Raw genomic sequence first — 18,141 nt, forward strand, 5'->3', positions numbered from 1 at the left:
CCTGCTCGCCTGGGTCACTGGTGGGGACCCCCACGGGGACGGGGACATGGGGGACATGGGGCTATGAGGGACAGGGATGGGGACACAGGGACATGGGGACATGGGGCTATGGGGGACAGGGATGGGGACATGGGGACATGGGGCTATGGGGGACAGGGAGAGGGACATGGGGACACGGGGACATGGGGGACATGGGGCTATGGGGGACAGGGATGGGGACATGGGGCTATGGGGGACAGGGAGGGGGACACGGGGACATGGGGCTATGGGGGACAGGGAGAGGGACATGGGGACACGGGGACATGGGGGACATGGGGCTATGGGGGACAGGGATGGGGACATGGGGCTATGGGGGACAGGGAGGGGGACACGGGGACATGGGGCTATGGGGGACAGGGAGAGGGACATGGGGACACAGGGACATGGGGGACATGGGGCTATGAGGGACAGGGATGGGGACACGGGGACATGGGGCTATGGGGGACAGGGAGGGGGACACGGGGACATGGGGGACATGGGGCTATGGGGGACAGGGAGGGGGACATGGGGGACAGGGACAGGGGGACATGGGGTGGGGACAGAGGGGACATGGAGGGATGGGGACAAGGGGGGAGATGAGGAAGGGGGACAGGAGGATGGGGACATGGAGGATTGGGGACAAAGAGAGGATGGGGACACGGGGACATGGGGACACGGGGGACATGGAGATCAGGACGATGGGGACAAGGTGGGGACGTGGCCGTGGGGACACCAGGCCCAGGGTGACGGGGACGTGGGGGAGAGAGGGACATGGGGGTACAGGGGGGGGGGGGGGGAAGGGGGGGGTCCCATAGGGACGTGGGGACAGGGGAGGGGACGTGGGGGACACGTCCCCTGAGGTGGCACTGCCCAGCTCTGCTGCTGGTGGGGGCGGAGGGACCCCTCCATGGCGCCCTGTGGTCCCCCGACACCGAGGACGGGCTCCAATTGAGCGACGATGACATCATGGTGAGGGGACACCGGGGGGTGACAGGGGCTGGGGGGGGGGAGGGGGGGGCACCACCCGCTGGGGACTGGGGGGCAGCCATGGGGGACTGGGAAGGCACTGGGAGGGCGCTTATAGGGGTACTGGGGTGGGCACCCAGGGGGCACGGGGGGGGGGGGCACCGGGATGGTATTGAGGGGTGCACTGGGATGGCACTGGCGGGCACTGGGATGGCAGTGGGGGGCACTGGGCTGGTACTGGTGGGCATTGGGGGCACTGGGATGGCATTGGGGGGCAGTGGGCTGGCAGTAGTGTGCACTGGGGGGCACTGGGGGGCAGCGGGCTGGTACTGGGGAGCACTGGGCTGGCAGTAGTGTGCACAGGGGGACACTGGGGGACACTGGGGGGCAGTGGGGGCACTGGGGAACACTGGGCTGGTACTGGGGGGCAGTGGGCTGGCACTAGTGTGCACTGGGGGGCACTGGGGGACACTGGGGTGCACTGGGCTGGCACTAGTGTGCACTGGAGGGGAGTGGGCTGGTACTGGGGAGCACTGGGCTGGCAGTAGTGTGCACTGGGGGACACTGGAGGGCAGTGGGCTAGTACTGGGGGGCAGTGGGCTGGTACAGGGGGCACTGGGGGGCAGTGGGCTGGTACTGGGGAGCACTGGGCTGGCAGTAGTGTGCACTGGGGAGCACTGGGCTGGCAGTAGGCTGCACTGGGGAGCACTGGGCTGGCCCCAGTGCGCACTGGGGGACACTGGTGCGCACTGGGGGGCAGTGGGGGACTGAGGGGGTGCGTGCGCAGAGCGGGGGGGGGCTGCCCCACGGCACGGTGCGCTGCGCCATCTGCAAGCGGGTGGTGACGGCGCTGAAGAAAATCGTGGTGGACCCCAACGACAAGGTGAGACCTGGGGGGGGGGAGGGGGGGACATGTGCCCCACGCGACACCCCTCGTGCGACACCCCCGTGTGCACCGTGACACCCTCCTGTGATGTCCCTGTGTGAGGCCATGTGCCCCACGCGACACCCCTCGTGTGACACCCCCGTGTGCACCATGACACCCTCCTGCGATGTCCCCGTGCGAGGCCATGTGCCCCACGCGACGCCCCTCGTGCGACACCCCCTGTGTGCACCGTGACACCCTCCTGTGATGTCCCCGTGTGAGGCCATGTGCCCCACATGATGCCACTCATGCGACACCCCCGTGCGACACCCTCGTGTGACACCCCCGTGTGCTCCATGACACCCTCCTGCGATGTCCCCGTGCGAGGCCATGTGCCCCACGCGACGCCCCTCGTGCCACACCCCCCGTGTGCTCCATGACACCCTCCTGCAATGTCCCCATGTGAGGCCATGTGCCCCACGCGACGCCCCTCGTGCGACACCCCCATGTGACACCCCTCGTGCGATGCCCCCGTGTGCTCCATGACACCCTCCTGCGATGTCCCCGTGCGAGGCCACGTGCCCCACGCGACACCCCTTGTGCGACACCCCCGTGTGCTCCATGACACCCTCCTGCGATGTCCCCGTGCGAGGCCATGTGCCCCACGCGCCGCCCCTCGTGCGACACCCCTGTGTGCACCGTGACACCCTCCTGCGATGTCCCCACGTGAGGCCATGTGCCCCACGCGACGCCCCTCGTGTGACACCCCCGTGTGCTCCATGACACCCTCCTGCGATGTCCCCGTGCGAGGCCACGTGCCCCACGTGACACCCCCTGTGCGACACCCCCGTGTGCTCCATGACACCCTCCTGCAATGTCCTCCGCCCCTCGTGCGCTGCCCTCACGCGACACCCCCCCCCCTCCTCCTCCGCCGCGCGCCCCCGCGCCGCCCCGCTGCGAGGGTGCCCCTCTGGGCGCGCTGACGCGGGGCGCGTGCGGCAGGAGGGGGTGACGCGTGTCACCGAACGCGTGTGCGGGCGGCTGCGGGGGGCCGCGGGTCTGTGCCGTCGCCTGCTGCACCGCGCCTTGGCACCCATCGCCGCCGCGCTGGCGCGCCACCAGACCCCCGCCGACCTCTGCGCCCACCTCCGCTGGTGTCACCCGCAGCCCTGAGCGCCCACAGGTGAGGGTGACACACACACACGTGTCCCCGTGTCGTGTGTGTGTTGTCGTCGTCGTCGTCGTCCCCCCCCCCCCCGTGGGGACAGGGGTGGTGGCAGCCCCAGGAGGGCTCTCCAGAGGAGGGCAGGGAGGCGGCGTGTCAAAGCCCTGACGGGAAGGGACACGGCGCGGGGGGGGGGACACATGGGGACGTGGGGACACGGGGCGCACCCATGGGTGCTGCCACGGTGCGGGGGGGGGAGGGCGTGGGAATGTGGGTTGTGGAGGGCTGGGGGGGTCATGGGGGGGATATGGGGGACACATGGGGGTGGGGGGAGGGGGGATGGAGGACGTGGAGGTATGGGGACATGGGGGGGACATGGGGACACAGGGGGGACACGGGGACATGGGGACATGGGGGGGACATGGGGACACAGGGGGGACACGGGGACATGGGGGGGACATGGGGCTATGGGGACATGGGGGGGACGTGGGGGGACATGGGGACACAGGGGGGACACGGGGACTTGGGGGGGACATGGGGCTATGGGGACATGGGGGGGACGTGGGGGGACATGGGGACACAGGGGGGACACGGGGACATGGGGGGGACATGGGGGTGGGGGGAGGTGGGATGGAGGACATGGGGACATGGAGCTATGGGGACATGGGGGGGACATGGGGACACAGGGGGGACACGAGGACACGGGGGGGACATGGGGCTATGGGGACATGGGGAGGTCATGGGGGGGACATGGGGGTGGGGGGAGGTGGGATGGGGGGACATGGGGCTATGGGGACACGGGGGGACATGGGGAATGGGGGGGACATAGAGACTTGGGGCTACGGGGACATGGGGGGGACATGGGGGTGGGGGAGGTGGGATGGGGGGGACATGGGGGGACATGGGGTGGAGGGCCATGGGGGTATGGGGTGATATGGGGGTAGGGGGACACGGGAGGACATGAGGGACACGGGGATATGGGGGGACAGAGAGGGGACATGTGGGGACGTGGGGAGGTGGGACTTGTGGGGGTTACGGGCGTTTGGGGACATGGCGGTGTGGGGGGACGTGGTGGGGAGTGGAGGGGCGGGGGGACACGGGGACAACATGGGGGACAGGGACATGGGGACACAGTCCCTGGGGGTGCCCTGTCCCCGCTGCCACCTCTTCCCCCCCCCTCCCCAGGCACCAGCCGTCTCCGAGGGCACCCCACGTCACCACCGTCCCCCGCCACTGTCCCCCCACGCCGTGGGTCACCCCGTGTCCCCTTCTCCAACTCAATAAAGTCATTGTCACCGCAGCAGTGGCACCGTGTCTGTCCCCCCGCCACCGTCTGTGTGTCGTGTCCCCCCCCCCTCGCCACCGTGGGCAGCGGGGTGGGATGGGGGACGCCAATGGGGACACCGCCATGGGGGACACGAGGGACGTGGGGACAAGAGCGGGGACCCCGCCCCCCCTCAGGTGTCCCCGTGGCCGGGACGCACGTGTCCCCACGGCGCTGGCACCGTCCCAGCGGCCACCTCCCGCCGGGGCTATAAGAGGCCGCGGGGTTCGGCCTTTGCCAGCGCCGCCATGGCACTGCCACCGTCACCGTCACCCGCGCTGGCGCTCCTCCTGGCACTGCTCTGTGCCACCCCAGGTAGGGTGTATGTAGGGTGTCCACCCCCCCCCCCCCCCAAAAAAAAAAAAAAAAACAAAAAAATGGGTGCCCACCCCAGGAGATGGGTGCACCACCCCCCACCCCAGGGATGGGTGCCCCCACCCAGCGCTGGGAGCAACCCCAAAAATGGGTGCCCCCCCTCCCCCCCAAAGGTGGGTGCACCCCCAGATCTGGGTGCTATCCCCCCCACCCCAAGGCTAGGTGCCCCCCCAGGACACCCCCCCCCCCCAGATTTGGGTGCAGCCCCACCCAGTGCTGGGAGCACCCCCAAAAATGAGTCGTCCCCCCCAAAACTGGGTGCCCCCCCCAAAACTGGGTGCACCCCCAGATCTGGGTGCTATCCCCCCCCCAAAGCTAGGTGTCCCCCCCCCCCTTGAGATGGGTGCACCCCCAAAGCTGGGGGTGCCCCCCCCCCCAAATCTGGGTCCCCCTCCCTACAGCTGGGTGCCCTCCACCCCCCAAAATCTGGGTGCTCCCCCCCAACCATGGGTCCTACGGTGGAGTGGGGGAGGACCCACATTTGGGGTGGGGGTGTCCTGGATGTCTCGGTCCCCTCTTGGGGTTTTGGGGTGGGGTGGGACCCCGGGGAGGGACATTTTGGGGGGGGTCCTGGATGTCTTGGTCCACTCTTGGGGTGGGATGGGGCAACCTTGGGGGGGCGGTGGTGGTATTGGGGTGGGGGTCCCCAATGCCTGGGCCCCCTTTTGGGGTTTTGGGGTGGGGTGGGACAGCGTGGAGGGACATTTTGGGGGGGGTCCCCAATACCGCGGTCCCCTCTTGGGGTTTTGGGGTGGGGTGGGACAGGGGGGAGGGACATTTTGGGGGGTTCCCCAACACTGCGGTCTCCTCTTGGGGTGGGATGGGGCACCCTGGGGTGGCGGGGGGGGGGGGGGGGGGGTGTGAGACACCGGGGAGGGACATTTTTGGGAGGGGGGGGGGTCCCCAATACCGCGGTCCCCTCTTGGGGTTTTGGGGTGGGGTGGGACCCCGGGGAGGGACATTTTGGGGGGGGTCCCCAACGCCTCGGTCCCCTCTTGGGGTGGGATGGGGCACCCTTGGGGGTGGGGTGGGGGGGATTGGGGTGGGGGGTCCCCACCACCCGGGTTCCCCCCCCATGAGGGTGGGGGTGGTGGGTGCTGACGGCGGCCGCAGGACTGGGGGTGCCGGGGGGGCGCTGCGGGGTGTCCCCCCCCGCCTGGTGCCGGAACTGGGAGACGGCGCTGCGCTGCGGAGCCTTGGGGCACTGCGCCCGCCGCGTCTGGGCCCCCCCCGGCACGGTGAGAGCCCCCGTCCCGCACCCCGGCACCCCACAGCCCCCCCCCCACAGCCCCCCCGTGTCCCCATAACCCCCCTGTGTCCCCATAGCTCCCCCGTGTCCCCATAACCCCCCCCGTGTCCCCATAACCCCCCCATGTCCCCATAGCTCCCCCGTGTCCCCATAACCCCCCCCCGTGTCCCCATAGCCCCCCCCATGTCCCCATAGCCCCCCCCGTGTCCCCATAGCCCCCCCCATGTCCCCATAACCACCCCCGTGTCCCCATAGCTCCCCCGTGTCCCCATAGCCCCCCCATGTCCCCATAGCCCCCCCCCCGTGTCCCCATAGCCCCCCCCGTGTCCCCATAGCCCCCCCGTGTCCCCATAACCCCCCCATGTCCCCATAGCCCCCCCCGTGTCCCCATAACCCCCCCCGTGTCCCCATAGCCCCCCCGTGTCCCCATAACCCCCCCCGTGTCCCCATAGCCCCCCCCATGTCCCCATAACCCCCCCCGTGTCCCCATAGCCCCCCCGTGTCCCCATAACCCCCCCATGTCCCCATAGCCCCCCCCATATCCCCATAGCCTCCCCCGTGTCCCCATAACCCCCCCGTGTCCCCATAGCCCCCCCCGTGTCCCCATAACCCCCCCATGTCCCCATAGCCCCCCCCATGTCCCCATAGCCCCCCCCGTGTCCCCATAACCCCCCCATGTCCCCATAGCCCCCATATATCCCCATAACCCTATATGTCCCCATAATCCCCCCCCCCCCCAATATGTCCCCATACCCCCCAGTATGTTCCAATACACCCCTGCGTCCCCCCACGGCCTGTGCCCCCCCCCCCCCCCCGCCATGGTCCCCTCCCAACGTGTCCCCATACACCCCTCTGTCCCCTGTGTCCACGTACCCTACGCCACGTCCTGTGCATCATGTCCCCATTCCCCCATGTCCTGATGTCCCCAATGTCCCCATCTCCCCATGTCCCCATCTCCCAATGTCCCCATTCCCCCATATCCCCATGTCCTGATGTCCCCAATGTCCCCATTCCCCCATGTCCTGATGTCCCCAATGTCCCCATTCCCCCATATCTCCATGTCCCCATCTCCACATTCCCCCATGTCCCAATGTCCCAATGTCCCCATGTTCCCATTCCCCCGTGTCCCCATATCCCCATGTCCTCAAATCCTCATTCCCCGATGTCCCCATGTCCTCATGTCCCCATATCCTCATGTCCCCATTCCCTCATGTCCCCATGCCCCAATGTCACCATGTTCCCGTATCCCCATGTCCTCATGTCCCCAATGTCCCCATGTTCCCATTCCCTCATCCCCATGTCCCCATGCCCCGTGTCCCATGTCCCAATGTCCCCGTGTCCCCATATCCCCATTCCCTGATGTCCCCATGCCCCAACGTCCCCATGTTCCCATTCCCTCATCCCCATGTCCCCATTCCCTGATGTCCTGATGTCCCCATAACCCCATGCCCCCATGTCCCCATTCCCTGATGTCCCCATGTCCCCATCTCCCAATGTCCCCACACCCCCACGTCCCGTACATGTCCCTCATGTCCCTGTGCCACACATTTGTATGTCCTCATGCTCACTGTCCCCATGTCCCCACGCCCCATCTCCCTACGTCCCCAAGTTCATGTCCCCCCAATCCTACTCCCCGGTGCCGCGTGTCCCCACATCTCACGTCCCCGTGTCCCCACGTCCCCCCCCCCCGTCTCCCCGCCCGCTGCCACCTCCCGCAGGACATATGCGCCGACTGCCAGCAGATCGTCACCCTCCTCGTCCGCATGGCCAACGAGTCGGCCACCAAGGTGCCCACTGGGACGGGGGGGACGGGGGCGAGGGGTGGCCAGCGCGGGCGGGTGGCACGGGTGCCATGGTGGCTGTGGGTGCAGGTGACCGTGGAGGGCTTCCTGCGGCGGGAGTGCGCGGCGTTGCCGGTGCCCACCATGGTGTCACCCTGCCAGAACCTGGTGCACGAGTACTTCGGCCTCCTCCTCGCCGACCTGGAGGGGCACTTCGTGAGTGGGCACCCATGGGTGCTGCGGGGGAGGTGGGGGGTGTGGACAGGGGTGGCCACGGGGTGCTGGGGGGGATTGGGGACACCGCGCCGGCTGGGGACACGGGGGACATGGAGATTGGAGACACCTCAGGGGTGCTGGGGGACACCAGGGGGGTTCGGGGACACCACGGCGTCCAGGGACACCTTAGGGTGGTGGGAGGGGGGGGCTTGGGGACACTGTGCTACCTGGGGACACCTCAGGGTGGTGGGATGCTGGGGGACACCATGCCATGTGGGGACACCTTGGGGTGGTGGGGGGATTGGGGACATCGTGACTGGAGACACCTCAGGGGGGTTCGGGGACACCACGACGTCCAGGGACACCTTAGGGTGGTGGGAGGGGGGGCTTGGGGACACCGTGCTACCTGGGGACACCTCGGGGTGCTGGTGGGGACTGGGGACACCATGCCAGCTGGGAAGACCTCGGGATTCTGGGGGGATTGGGGACATCGTGCCAGCTGGGAACATTTTGGGGTGGATGGGGACACCGTGCCAGCTGGGGCCACCTCGGGGTGGTGGGGGGATTGGGGACACCATGCCAGCTGGGGCCACCTCGGGGTGCCCCACACTGGTTGCTCTCCCGCTCCCCCCAGAAGCCCTCTGCCATCTGTGCCCGCCTGGACCTGTGCCCGGGTGAGCCCGGGGAGGCCCCGGCCGTGCCCCTCCTCGGGGCACTCAGCACCCACCTGCAGGTACGGGTCCTCGGGGACGGGGGCGGTGGGTGCCCGGGGGCACCACCATGGGGGCTGCTGGGCATCACTGGGGCATGGGCACCTCCCTGGGTGCCTCTGTGGGCATCTCCGTGGGCATCTCTGTGGCCATGGACACGGGCACCTCCATGGGTGTCTCTGTGGGCATCTACGTGGGCATGGACGTCTCCATGGACATGGACACAGTTGCGTCTGTGGGCATGTCCATGGGCACGGACATGGATATCTCCATGGGTGTCTCTGTGGGCACCTACATGGGCATCTCCATGGGTGTCTATGGGCACCTACATGGGCATGGACATGATCATCTCCATGGGAGTCTCTGTTGGCACCTACATGGGCATGGACATCACCATGGGCATGGATATGGGCATCTCCATGGGTGTCTGTGGGCATCTCCATGGGCATGGACATAGGCATCTCCATGGGTGTCTCTGTGGGCACCTACATAGGCATGGACATCTCCATGGGCGTGGGCATCTCCATGGGTGTCTGTGGGCATGGACATCTCCATGGGAATAGACACGGTTGCATCTGCGGGCATGGACATGAACATCTCCATGGATATAGACATCTCCATGGATGTCTATGTGGGCATCTCCACAGGCACGGACATAGGCATCTCCATGAGTGTCTCTGCAGGCACCTACATGAGCATGGACGTGCCACGGGTGTCTCTGTGGACATCTCCATGGGCATGGACATGCCTGTCTCCAGGGGTGTCTCTGTGGGCATCACCATGAGCATCTCTGTGGACACCTGTGTGGGCATCTCCATGGGCATGGATGTGGCTATCTCCAGGGGTGTCTCTGTGGGCATAACCATGGCCACCTACGTGGGCATCTACCCGGGCTTCCACAGGGGCACCTCCACGGTTATTCCCATGGCCATAAACCCAGCCACAAACACGGTGCTCCTTAGGGCCACCTCCGGGGCCACCTCCCCGGGCACAAGCGTTGCCACAGACCAGGGCTCCCTCTGTGGGCACACCCCCGGCGGTAGCCCCCACCATTAGTCACCAGAGTGAACGCCCCCTCCTTAGGTGACCGCCGGCGAGGTCCTGCCCGTACCGCTGCCCCTGTGCTGGTTGTGTCGCACCTTCTTGGCGCGCGTGGAGGCCACCGTCCCCAAGGAGGCGGTGGCGGAGGCGGCGGCGGGGCTGTGCCGGGTGTTGCCGACGGTGGTGGCGGGCGCGTGCCAGTGCCTGGCGCAGCGGTACGCGGTGTTGGCGCTGGAGGGGTTGTTGGGGCGCCTGGGTCCCCAACTCCTCTGTCGTCTGCTCCTCTCCTGTCGCTCCGAGGACGTTTACGGTTTGGTGGCACTTCCCGGCGGTCCCCCGGAGGTCACGGCGGCGGCGCCGGCGGTTGGTTGTGGCAGGGGTGAGGTGAGTGGGGTGACTCGTGGTGGCACCGCAGGGGGAGCTCTTGGGAGGGTCACGGGCCCTGGGGACGTGACGGGGCGCCCGAGGGTGTCACAGCTCCAAGGGTTGTCCTCTGGGGTGTCATAGCCCCTGGGGACACGTCCCCTGGGGTGTCACAGCCCCTGGGGAACGTGCCAGGGACCCAAAGGGTGTCACAGCCCCTGAGGGACACACCCTGGGGTGTCACAACCCCAGGGGGCACACTGGGGACCCAAAGGGTGTCACAGCCCCTGAGGGACACACCCTGGGGTGTCACAACCCCAGGGGGCACACCGGGGACCCAAAGGGTGTCACAGCCCCAAGGGACACACCATGGGGTGTCACAACCCCAGGGGACACACCGGGGACACAAAGGGTGTCACAGCTCCAAGGGTTGTGCTCTGGGGTGTCACCGCCCCTGGGGACACACCAGGGACACAAAGGGTGTCACAGCTCCAAGGGTTGTGCTCTGGGGTGTCACAGCCCCAAGGGACACGTCCCCTGGGGTGTCACAGCCCCTGAGGAACGTGCCAGGGACCCAAAGGGTGTCACAGCCCCTGAGGGACACACCCTGGGGTGTCACAACCCCAGGGGGCACACCGGGGACCCAAAGGGTGTCACAGCCCCAAAGGACATGTCCCCTGGGGTGTCACAGCCCCTGGGGACACACCAGGGACACAAAGGGTGTCACAGCTCCAAGGGTTGTGCTCTGGGGTGTCACCGCCCCTGGGGACACGTCCCCTGGGGTGTCACAGCCCCTGGGGAACGTGCCAGGGACCCAAGGGGTGTCACAGCCCCTGAGGGACACACTGGGGACCCAAAGGGTGTCACAGCCCCTGAGGGACACACCATGGGGTATCACAACCCCAGGGGACACACCGGGGACCCAAAGGGTGTCACAGCCCCAAGGGACATGTCCCCTGGGGTGTCACAGCCCCTGGGGACACACCAGGGACCCAAAGGGTGTCACAGCCCCAAGGGACATGTCCCCTGGGGTGTCACAGCCCCTGGGGACACACCAGGGACCCAAAGGGTGTCACAGCCCCTGGGGACACGTTGCGGACCCAAAGGGTGTCACAACCCCAGGGGACACGCCCTGGGGACCCAAAGGCTGTCACAGCCCCTGAGGGACACACCATGGGGTGTCACAACCCCAGGGGACACACCGGGGACACAAAAGGTGTCACAGCCCCAGGAGACATGTCCCAGGGTGTCACAGGCCTCAGGAGAGATGCTCAGGGGTGCCACAACCCCTGGAGACACAGTGAAGTCCCCAAAAGCTGTCACACCCTCCAGGGAACACATCAGGGTCCCCAGGGGTGTCACAGCCCAGGGAGGGGACACTCCGAGATGCCACCAGACCCCAAGAGACGTACCGAGAGCGTCACCGCTCTGGGGAAGGGGGATTCCCCGGGGGTGTCCCCACCTTGAGGGGGGGGTACCGGGGTGACACCCCCCTCCCCTCCCCCCGACACCCGTGTCCCCAACCCTGCAGGACATGGGACAAGGCCACCCCCTCCCCGCGTTGTCCCCAAAGCCGGGTCCCTGCGCCCTGGGCCCTGCCTACTGGTGCTCCAGCCCCGAGGCCGCCCGCCGCTGCCAGGTGAGTTGGGGACAAGGCTGGGGGGGGGGAGGGGACAAAGGGGACAACGAGGTGGTGGTGGCGGGTGTCCTGTCACCCACCTCACCCCCCTCCACTGTCCCCCAGGCCCTGCAGCACTGCCGGGAGCACGTCTGGGCGTAGTGGGGGGACACACAGACACACACCCCCCCCCCGCCACCAAATAAAGCTTTGATGTCACCCTGCCTTAGTGTCCCCAATTTTTTGAGGGGGGGGGAGGGGGGGGGGGACAGGGCGCAGGAAGAGGGGGGCGGCGGTGGCTTTCTCGGAAAGGAGGCGGGGATCCGCACCTCCGCGAAACTGTGAAAACCACCACACACACACACACACACACACACACACACACACACACACACGGTTACAAAAATACAGCGGGTGGAGTTTAATGGGGGGCGGGAGGGGGGGGTGTCCCCAACACAGGTGTGGGTGTCCCCAACGGGGCGTTGGGTGCCACCAAGGGGGTGGTTGGGTGTCCCCGAGGGGTTCAGGCGCCTTGTTGGTTCGTCTCGTCCTCTTCGCGCCGCTTCCAGATCTGGGGGGGCAGAGAGGGGTTGGGGGGGGTCAAGGGGACATTTTTTTGGGGGGGGGGAGGTTGGTGACAAGTGTCCCCTGGGACCCCCACCGTCATCGAAGTCCCTCACCTGGATGTACGCCTCCGAGAGGGTGATCATCTGCGGCAAGATGTCGGTGACCTGCAGGTCCTGCAGCTCGTACCACTTCCCGGTGCCCTGCGAAGGGACGGGAGGTGACACTGGAGGGAGGGGGCCACACCTCCCTTGTCACCCCCACCACCGCCGCCACCACCAGAGACACTCACGTGGTGAAGCACGTGGATGCGGTAAGAGCCCTCGGAGGGTTTCCCGTCGTGCACGATGTTGGCGATGAGGTCGTAGGTGGTGTTGGTGTGTGCCGCCTGTACCTCCTCCGACAGGTACTCCCGCAGGTCCACGTTCCTGGGGGACACCCCCGGAGCACCCCACACCCCTCAGCTGGGGGCCACCAGCACCCAAACCCCAGAGGAACCACTACACTACCAACAACCCCCTCCTAGATGCCTCCAACCCCCTCCTAGATGCCTCCAACCCCCTCCTAGATGCCTCCAACCCCCTCCTAGATGCCTCCAACCCCCTCCTAGATGCCTCCAAACCCCCTCCTAGATGCCTCCAAACCCCCTCCTAGATGCCTCCAAACCCCCTCCTAGATGCCTCCAAACCCCCTCCTAGATGCCTCCAAACCCCCTCCTAGATGCCTCCAAACCCCCTCCTAGATGCCTCCAAACCCCCTCCTAGATGCCTCCAAACCCCCCCAGGTGCTTCCAAACTCCTCTGAGATGCTTCCAAACCCCTCCTAGATGCGTCCAAACCTCCCCAGATGCTTCCAGACCCCTCCTAACTTACCTCTATCTCCTCCTAGGTGCGTCCAGCCCCCTCCTAGGTGCTTCCAGCCCCCTCCTAGGTGCTTCCAGCCCCCTCCTAGGTGCTTCCAGCCCCCTCCTAGGTGCTTCCAGCCCCCTCCTAGGTGCTTCCAGCCCCCTCCTAGGTGCTTCCAGCCCCCTCCTAGGTGCTTCCAGCCCCCTCCTAGGTGCTTCCAGCCCCCTCCTAGGTGCTTCCAGCCCCCTCCTAGGTGCTTCCAGCCCCCTCCTAGGTGCTTCCAGCCCCCTCCTAGGTGCTTCCAGCCCCCTCCTAGGTGCTTCCAACCCCCTCCTAGATGCTTCCAGCCCCCTCCTAGATGCTTCCAGCCCCCTCCTAGTCTATCTGTATCCCCCCCTAGACACTTTCAAGCCCCCCCAGATGCTTCCAAACCTCTCGGATGCTTCCAACCGCCTCCTAAATGCTTCCAAAACCTTCCTAGATGCTTTCCAACCCCCTCCTAGATAATCCCTATCTCCCTCTAGATGCTTTCAGCCACCCCTAGATGCTTCCAAACCCCTCCTAGCTTAACTCTATCTCCCCCCAGATGCTTCCAAGTGCCCCCCCTGCTGCTTTCAAACCCCCAACAGGGCACAGAGAAAGAGACAGGGACCCCACGTGCCCGCCCAGGGGGTCTTCACCACTCACGTGATGGGGAAGTTGACGATGGTGGGGTTCTTCTCCACAAAGAAGTTGTTCTTGGTGAAGCGCTTGATGCAGAAGATGAGGTAGGGAGGCAGCTTGGTGAGCTGGAAGCGCTTGAGAAAGTTCTCCTTGTAGGTCTTGTACTCCTTCTCGGTGGCGCCGTTGAATTTGGCCAAGATGCTGAAGAGGGGGACCTGGGGGATGATGAGCTGCTCTTTCTCGTCCTTGTAGAGCGGGGCGGTGGGAAGGTCCAACGTTAAGTACATGAAGGTGGATTCCACCATCATCTCCTGGTACTCGCTGTTCTGCAGGAGCTGCGCCTTCTCCTCGGCCGGCTGCGGGACACGAGGCTCAGAGACAGGGTCTCGTAGACCCCCATGGGGGTGAGAAACCCCCTCCTTCACCCCTCCACATACTCACCAGATCCGGGTGAGGCAGTTTTTTGGTGAAGATGCGCATGGAGCCCTGAAAGACGTCGGTGACGATGGCTGCGGGGACAGAAAGATGTTGCGGGGGGGCATCAGGGGTGGCGAGTGTCACCCGAGGGCGTACCCCAAAGGCCTTCAACACCCTCCACTCACTCTTCTTCTTCTTCTTCGTGCCGCCCAGGGCTGAGTGCAGCGCGTTCAGGAACCAGGAGAGGAAGTCCACCCCGTCCCCTACAAACCGAAGAGATGATCAGAACCAGGGCTGGGGAGGGAGGTCCGGATCCAGCACCCACCGCTACCACCATCCCACCCTGCTCCTCACCTTGTTTGGTGATCTGGAAGTTCTTCTTGCTGCAGAGGACCACGGCTTGGAGCATCTCGTGTGGGGAGACGTGCGCTTTGAAGTTCCGGGGGTTCCACAGCTTCCGCATCAGCTCCCCAAAGCGCTGAACCAGCAGGAACATGATGTCCCCGGGCGGGCGCTGGATGCTCTTGTAGTTCTCCTCCTCCAAAAAATAATTCCTCAACGGTGGGACGTTGGATAAAGCCTGTGGGAAAGGAGCCAGGAAACATCCCCACCAGCCCCAGGGAGGATCTGGGGGGGTTTCACCCCCAAAATGAAGCCTGCAGCTCCCCTCCCAGCGATACCTGGAGGACGGCGTTGGCGTAGTCGTTGGCTTTGATGTTGTTGAGCCCCACGATGCCGGGCAGGTACGTGGTGCCATCGTAGGCACGGGAGAGCTTGGCCTGCTTGTCCAGGTTGGTGATCTGCTGCGCGGTGAAGGTGGGCTTCAACACGTACTGCGGGAGAGAAACGGCGTCGAAAAAGTCAGGGGGGACGTGGGACATGAAGCTGAACTGCCCCCTGGGGTGGCTCAGCCCTCCGCCACACCGTGATGTCCTCCAGCGAGGAGTCGATGATCTCGTAGTTGTCGGGGAGACAGTAGAACTTGAGGGTGTGGAGGTTGAGGAAGACGTGGTGGCTGAACTGGACGCTGTGGATGTAGGCGTGAGACTTCAGCCCGCGGCCTGTGGGGGAGAAGAGGGGGTCAGGGCAGGGGGTGGGGGGCACGGGGGCGGATGGGAAACCCAGGAGAAGGTGGAGAGGGGACAGAAATGATTCCCCACCCCTATCTGGAGGCTGCTCCTGCCCACCCTGGCCCCTTGGTGTCCTCTGTGTCCCCCACCCCACGTCCCTGGATGTTGCCTGTGCGTCTCCCGCAGCACCCCGGTCACGTGGGATACCCCATGTCCCCCCCCAGCAGCACCCTGACCCCTGGGTGTCCTGTGAGTCCCCCCCCCAAGGCAGCACCCTGGTCCCTGGGTAGTGACCCCACTAGGCAGCAACCCCTTCCCTGGGTGTCTTGTGTCATCCTCCAGCAGGATCCCAGCCCCTGGGTGTCCCCTTTGTGTCCCCTGACAGCACCCCAGTCCCTGGGTGTCCCTTGTCACCCTCCCAGAGAGCAACTCCATCCCTCGATGTCCCCCATGTCACCCCCAGAAGCACCCTGGCCCCTGGGTGTCCCCTTTGTGTCCCTTGACAGCACCCCAGTCCTTGGGTGCCCCCCGTCACCTTCCCAGGCAGCAACCCCATCCCTCGATGTCCCCCACGTCCCCCCCAGCAGCACCCGGGCCCCTGGGTGTCCCCTTTGTGTCCCCTGACAGCACCCCAGTCCTTGGGTGTCCCCTGTCACCTTCCCAGGCAGCAACCCCATCCCTCGATGTCCCCCATGTCCCCCCCCAGCAGCACCCGGGCCCCTGGGTGTCCCCTTTGTGTCCCCTGACAGCACCCCAGTCCCTGGGTGTCCCCTGTCACCCTCCCAGGCAGCAACCCCATGCCTCGATGTCCCCCATGTCCCCCTCCAGCAGGATCCCAGCCCCTGGGTGCCCCCTTTGCATCCCCTGACAGCACTCTGGTCCCTGGGTGTCCCTTGTCACCCTCCCAGAGAGCAACCCCATCCCTCGATGTCCCCCACGTCACCCCCCAGCAGCACCCGGGCCCCTGGGTGTCCCCTTTGTGTCCCCTGACAGCACCCCAGTCCTTGGGTGTCCCCTGTCACCCTCCCAGGCAGCAACCCCATGCCTCGATGTCCCCCATGTCACCCCCAGAAGCACCCTGGCCCCTGGGTGCCCCCTTTTCATCCCCTGACAGCACTCTGGTCCCTGGGTGTCCCTTGTCACCCTCCCAGACAGCAACCCCATCCCTCGATGTCCCCCACGTCACCCTCCAGCAGCACCCTGGCCCCTGGGTGTCCCCTTTGTGTCCCTTGACAGCACCCCAGTCCTTGGGTGCCCCCCGTCACCTTCCCAGGCAGCAACCCCATCCCTCGATGTCCCCCATGTCCCCCCCCAGCAGCACCCGGGCCCCTGGGTGTCCCCTTTGGGTCCTCTGACAGCACCCCAGTCCTTGGGTGTCCCCTGTCACCCTCCCAGGCAGCAACCCCATCCCTTGATGTCCCCCATGTCCCCCCCAGAAGCACCCTGGCCCCTGGGTGTCCCCTTTGTGACACCTGACAGCACCTCAGCCCCTGGGTGTCCCCTGTCACCCTCCCAGGCAGCAACCCCATCCCTCGATGTCCCCCATATCCCCCCCAGCAGCACCCTGGCCCCGGGTGTCCTCTGTGTCCCCCCCTGGGCAGCACCCTGGTCACCAGACAGCCCCCCAGCAGCACCACAGCCCCTGGGTGGCCCCTGTGCCTCCCCTCCCAGTAGCATCCCAACCCTGGGTGTACCCCATATCCCCCCCCAGCAGCACCCCGGTGCCCGGGCACACTCTGTGTCCCCCCCAGCAGCATCCCAGTCCCCCGGGGGGGGGCTCACCCTGGAAGTACTTCCCGCAGACGAGGCAGGCATAGACGTTGATGTGGGACAGCGAGATGGAGCAGAGCTTCTCGAAATCAAAATCCAGGACGCTCCTGGGACAGGGACAGAGCTGCGGGTGGGCTGGGGGGGATCCCACGGGAACAGGGTGGAGCCCCTGGGGGACCCCAAAACACCCCGACCCATTGTCCCACCCTCTGCTCACTTATTGATGGTGTCCAGGTAGGGGCAGTGACGGCTGCGCTGGTCCTCAGGGTCGAAACGGCCATAGCGCACTGTGGCGAGAAGGGCTCGTTAGCAAAGGGGGGATCATTAACGGGGGGACCGGGGCTCATTAGCAAAGTGGGGCTCAGGGACCCAATTAGTGCCAGATGACACCTCACATTAGAGATGGAGCAAAAGTCCCCTGTCCCCCTGTTAAGTCCCCCCGGGGCTGAGCGCCATTTCCCCCCCTGTGCACCCCAACCCCTTCCCAGACCTGAGCCCAGGACCACCAGGATCAGCCCCGGTGCCCCCACGGACCCTCCGGTGCTCCCCCCGTACCCCCCAGTCCTCCCCTACCTCCTCCCCCACTGGTTTTCCCCCCGTACATCCCGATCCTCCCCGTACCCCTCGGTGTCGTCCCCACCACCACCCTGGTGTCACCCCGTACACCCGGTCGTGTCCCCCTCCTCCCGGTTCTCCCCCGACACGCCCCCCGGTGTCCCCCCCGGCGACACTCCCGGTCCCCACCAGTGGGCTCGGGCTCCGGATCGGAGTCGCCATCGGGCTCACGCTCACGCTTAACCCGCACCGGGCCAACAGGGGTGGTGGAGCCCCCCCAGGAGCCGGTGCCCGGTTCCCGCTTGATACGGGCGGGATCCACCGGCAGCGGGAGGGCCAGGCCCGGCTCCGCCGCCTCCCGCCGCCCGCGCTCCCTCTCCGCCTCCCGCCGCCCCCGGGACCGCTCCGCCTCCCCTTCCCGGCGGCTCCGCGACGAGCCCCGCGATGAGGAGGAGGAGGAAGAGGAGCCGCCACCGCCGCCACCCGTGCCCCGCGGGGCCGCCCGGGCCTCCCGCTCCCGCTCCCGCTTCCCGCGGCTCGACATCCCGCCCACTGCGCAGGCGCAG

General features: G+C 66.5%; 2 protein-coding genes across 2 annotated transcripts; one reads left to right on the forward strand and one right to left on the reverse strand.

The window, feature by feature from the left end:
• Positions 1-4,372: 4,372 nt before the first annotated feature.
• LOC309683990 (pulmonary surfactant-associated protein B-like) lies at positions 4,373-11,853 on the forward strand (the record flags this gene model as incomplete). Its single annotated transcript, XM_082499957.1, has 8 exons — positions 4,373-4,653; positions 5,827-5,951; positions 7,681-7,749; positions 7,834-7,959; positions 8,594-8,692; positions 9,753-10,094; positions 11,605-11,712; positions 11,818-11,853. The coding sequence occupies exons 1-8, from the start codon at positions 4,587-4,589 to the stop codon at positions 11,851-11,853; spliced, it is 972 nt and encodes a 323-aa protein (XP_082356083.1). The 5' UTR covers positions 4,373-4,586.
• A 242-nt stretch (positions 11,854-12,095) lies between these two features.
• LOC309683992 (ubiquitin carboxyl-terminal hydrolase 39-like) lies at positions 12,096-18,128 on the reverse strand. Its single transcript, XM_082499959.1, has 12 exons — positions 17,765-18,128; positions 17,238-17,307; positions 17,033-17,127; positions 15,105-15,241; positions 14,861-15,013; positions 14,535-14,760; positions 14,366-14,443; positions 14,205-14,272; positions 13,788-14,119; positions 12,548-12,683; positions 12,372-12,458; positions 12,096-12,262 (listed from the first exon to the last, which is right to left on the reverse strand). The coding sequence occupies exons 1-12, from the start codon at positions 18,117-18,119 to the stop codon at positions 12,215-12,217; spliced, it is 1,785 nt and encodes a 594-aa protein (XP_082356085.1). The 5' UTR covers positions 18,120-18,128; the 3' UTR covers positions 12,096-12,214.
• Positions 18,129-18,141: the final 13 nt, after the last annotated feature.

Source organism: Vanellus vanellus (assembly GCF_965231255.1).
Source record: "Vanellus vanellus genome assembly, contig: HAP1_SCAFFOLD_973, whole genome shotgun sequence".
Classification (NCBI taxonomy): Eukaryota; Metazoa; Chordata; class Aves; order Charadriiformes; family Charadriidae; genus Vanellus; species Vanellus vanellus.